Genomic DNA, 3,566 nt, shown 5'->3' with positions numbered 1-3,566 from the left:
GGCTTGCTTTCTTTCTCTCTCTCTCTCTCTCTCTCTCTCTCTCTCTCACACACACACACACACACACACACACACACACACACACACTGTCCCTCTCCGGTCAAATTTTTAAAATAAATAAAGTTCAATAAAATATTTTTTTTTTTTTTAAAAAAGGAGAGTTTCTAGCTGATCTTTATTTTTTCCCACTTTGTCAGAGAATGTGTGCACGTGCCAGAAAGAGAGAGGAGAAGAAAGCACCCCCAGTGGGGCATGGTCGCCTCCCGATCCTTCCTCCACTATCTCTCCATCTTATCAGGGTTCTGGGTACTCTGTACATGTGCTGGCATGTTTTTCAAGCTATCAGGATTCGAACTGCATGACTGGCCATGCCGGTTTGGCTCCTTTATCACCAGACCACAGAGCTAGCCCTGATTTCCGTCGTAACGAGCCCCTGGCTCCGACATTCTAGTCTCCTGTAACCTGCCCAGAGTCCTTCCCTGCGGGGCTGCAAAAAGGGCTGAGTGTCCCAGGACGGAGCTCCTGGTTACTCCCGGGAACTAGCCGGAACTGGAAGACTTGATTTAAGAATCATTTTGATTCAGACAAATAGCGCTTCAAGCCTAGGAGTGGGTTAGTCATGCCCAGAGCTAGGGGAAAAAATTGCTGCATCGAACTACATGTAAACACGATATAATAACAAAATAAAAATACAAGTGCAAAACCAAGTAGGAAACCTCAGGGAAGTCAAATCCAAAGGTCAGACTGTCACTTTTTGGCACTGAAATGCTGAAGAGAGAAGCTGTTTGGGTGCCACAAGCCTTTCTGTTGGCAAAAACGAACCTTTGTGTGCACCAAAACGACCTGCAGCCTGGGGGAACTGCATTGTGGCTGGACTGAATGGGGTCCACGTTGAACCCTGGCCAGAGCCTCTCCAGACCCATTTATTTTTCTTTTAGGTTTTCGGCGTAGGGCATGTGCACTCACTGGAGAGAGACAGCGACAGAGAGAAGGAAAGTGAGAAATCAATCCCCCCACCAAGAAGCGTTGGCCATGCCACAATTCCTCCTCCATTCTCCTCTCAGGATTTTGGGCATGCATGCACATGCACCTGGTGTGATTTTCAAGCCTCCAGGTCTAGGACTCAAACCGCCGTCAGCATGTGAGACTCCAGCACCTTAACCACCATGCCACCTGCCAACCCCTCTTTTTCTTTTTAAAAAAGTTTATCAGGGCCAGCAGGTCGCATGGTGATTAAGGGCACTGGACTCCCTCATAGCTGACCACGGTTTGAGTCCCGAAACTGGCAGCTTGCTTTCTCACTTTCCCTCTCCCGCTGGCTCTCTATGTCCCTCTCTGGTCAAATTAAAATGAATAAATAAGTTAAATAAAATAATTCTTAAAAAAAAAGAAAAGTTGATCTGTTTCTTACATAAATGAGACAGAGACAGAGAGATGACACCCCCGAAGGGGTCTTGAAGCCACAATCCATCCTCAGCTTCAACTAGTCTGTGATTAGAAGCACATACAGACCCATCATACTCAGGGAGGTCTCTGGCTGTGATCTCAGAACCCCACGGGGGTCAGCCTTGCAGCGCGTCATGGTTTATCACCGTGCCACTGCCTGGCCCCTCCCTCGGGACGCGCACAGACACTTACACATACAGACCAGGCAAGGCCAGCTACGCGGGCACAGATGGGCATCTCTGTCCATGCAGAAGGGTTCACAGTGCAGTCCCCTCTGCGCCCATCTAACACGTTAGCCAACAACCTGGAGGAGGGAAGGCCAGGGCTGCCGATGGACATGAAGTCCGAAGCTGTGAAGGCAGATCTTGGGATCGGGAGGGGGACTGTTGTGGCGGTGTTTCCCTGGGAGTCTCCTAGGGAAATGTAACCCACGTGCACAGACAGGACTCCAAGCTACTGGTTCCACCCAAGGAAGTTAAGCCTCACTACTGGCAGCTTTTTGTTTTAATTATGGATAAAACATGTCTCCCTACTAGCACAGCACTAGGCGAGGCTCTGAGAGAAATGAGGATGAACGAGATCCAAGCACTCCCAAAGAGGTCAGTGGGTTTACTGAAGTCACCATTCCGCCGATCGAGATCGTGGGTCCTCGGCCTCACGGACACCACAGCCCTGTGCGGTACACACCATTATCCCCATTTTACAGGTGACAGATCGGGCCTCCTGCTCGAGCTCACCCAAACAGAAATAGGACTGCAAAATCAAACAAGGAAACCTCAGGGAAGTCTAATCCAAAGGTCAGACTAACTTTGGGGGCAGTGAAACGCTGAAGAGAGAAGCTGTGTTTGAATGTCACAAGCCTTCTGTTGGGGGGGGGGTGCTTTGCGTGTAGCAAAACGACCTGCAGGCTGTGGGAGCTGCATTTATAGACCTGGCAAAAGGCACAGCCAAGATTTGAACACAAGTCTGCCTCTCCCAGAGTTGATGCTCTTTCCACAATCCCCCATCAGACTCAGAGATGGAGGGCAGCCTGCCAGGGGGAAGAAGGTGAGAGTTCCCAAGCTCTTGGGTTAGAGTATCAGGAACTGGTAAGCTTACTATCTACCACATAACAGATGCCAGGCACACTTAGGGTGAAGGGTGGAAGGCTAGAGCTGCTGCTGAGCTCCAAAATGCCACCCAAATTCAGGGCATCCTCTGGAAAGGAGCTGCAAAAACACATTATTCTCCCTGTTGGCCCAGAGCCCCTGGGTGTCTGCCCTGGAATATTCCCTGCAGAGCGCCCGGGAAACTGCAGCAGGTTTGCAGAAGAGGAATGAACTCCAGTGAGCATGGGAACGGGGTGGGGCAGCCTGCAAGAACGAAAGAAAAGGCCTGGGACGCTTTGCTGGAAAGACAAAGAGGAGAGGGGAGGGGAGAGGAGACGAACTTGCCAACAGCCTGGCCAAGGTGAACCCTGGCTCCTGGCGCCTTCCCATGCGCGCTCATTCCACAAACGCCGGCCAGATCTCCGAACCACAGCAAGGGGCAAGGGGCCTCCCGGCGAGGAGGAGAAGTTAGTTCAGGACCGAGGAGAAACCTGCTCTCTGAAGGGCACGGCGTGGCGTGGGGGCACACGGTGGGGCTCTGAGGACGAAAACGCTGGAAAGTTGCTGAGCACATATGTAACAGGGCAGGTCACCGAGAACATTTGGGGTATGTTCCCCGCCCCGTGGGGTCTGGGATCTAGGTGACCTCGAGGCCTCCGCCCCCAAACGGTCCCTCGAGCCCTGCCCCCGGCTCGACGGCGAGGACACAGATGTTTGAGATGCGCTGGGTTCTCACTTATCTAGGGAGGGAACTGGTTTCTGGGACGTAGTGAAGGGCCATCGCAGCTCCGGTCACGCCTGTAAAGGTCAAGGCCAGTTCCTGTGCGGACCCTCGCCTCATCCTCCTTACCTCCTCCCGAGCCAACGCTGCCCCCCGGCACCGGGGCATCTTGGCGGAGAAGGCGGCGGCCCCGGCCGGAGAGCTGAGGTCCTCGGCGGTGACGGACAGGAACTCTGCGACGCTGAGCTGCTCGGGCATGGCGGGCGCGGACTGGGGCGCGGGGACAGGCGGAGCGGGGCGCGGGGGGCGCT

At 53.4% G+C, this 3,566-nt stretch overlaps 1 protein-coding gene across 2 annotated transcripts in view; it reads right to left on the bottom strand.

Annotated features, from left to right (window-relative positions):
• ASAP3 (ArfGAP with SH3 domain, ankyrin repeat and PH domain 3) overlaps positions 1-3,560 on the bottom strand; it is a 50,969-nt gene extending 47,409 nt beyond the window's left edge. For both annotated transcript variants that reach the window (XM_006145150.2, XM_006145149.2), the window contains exon 1: positions 3,385-3,560. In XM_006145150.2, coding sequence (XP_006145212.1) covers positions 3,385-3,513 — 129 coding nt within the window. In that variant the 5' untranslated portion in view covers positions 3,514-3,560. The remainder of the gene's footprint in view (positions 1-3,384) is intronic.
• Between the last annotated feature and the right edge of the window lie 6 nt (positions 3,561-3,566).

The sequence above is a fragment of the Tupaia chinensis genome, unplaced genomic scaffold (genome assembly GCF_000334495.1).
Source record: "Tupaia chinensis unplaced genomic scaffold, TupChi_1.0 Scaffold000146_1, whole genome shotgun sequence".
Classification (NCBI taxonomy): Eukaryota; Metazoa; Chordata; class Mammalia; order Scandentia; family Tupaiidae; genus Tupaia; species Tupaia belangeri.
Note: the sequence above shows the minus strand (reverse complement) of the source record. Positions and strands in the feature narration are given on the sequence as shown.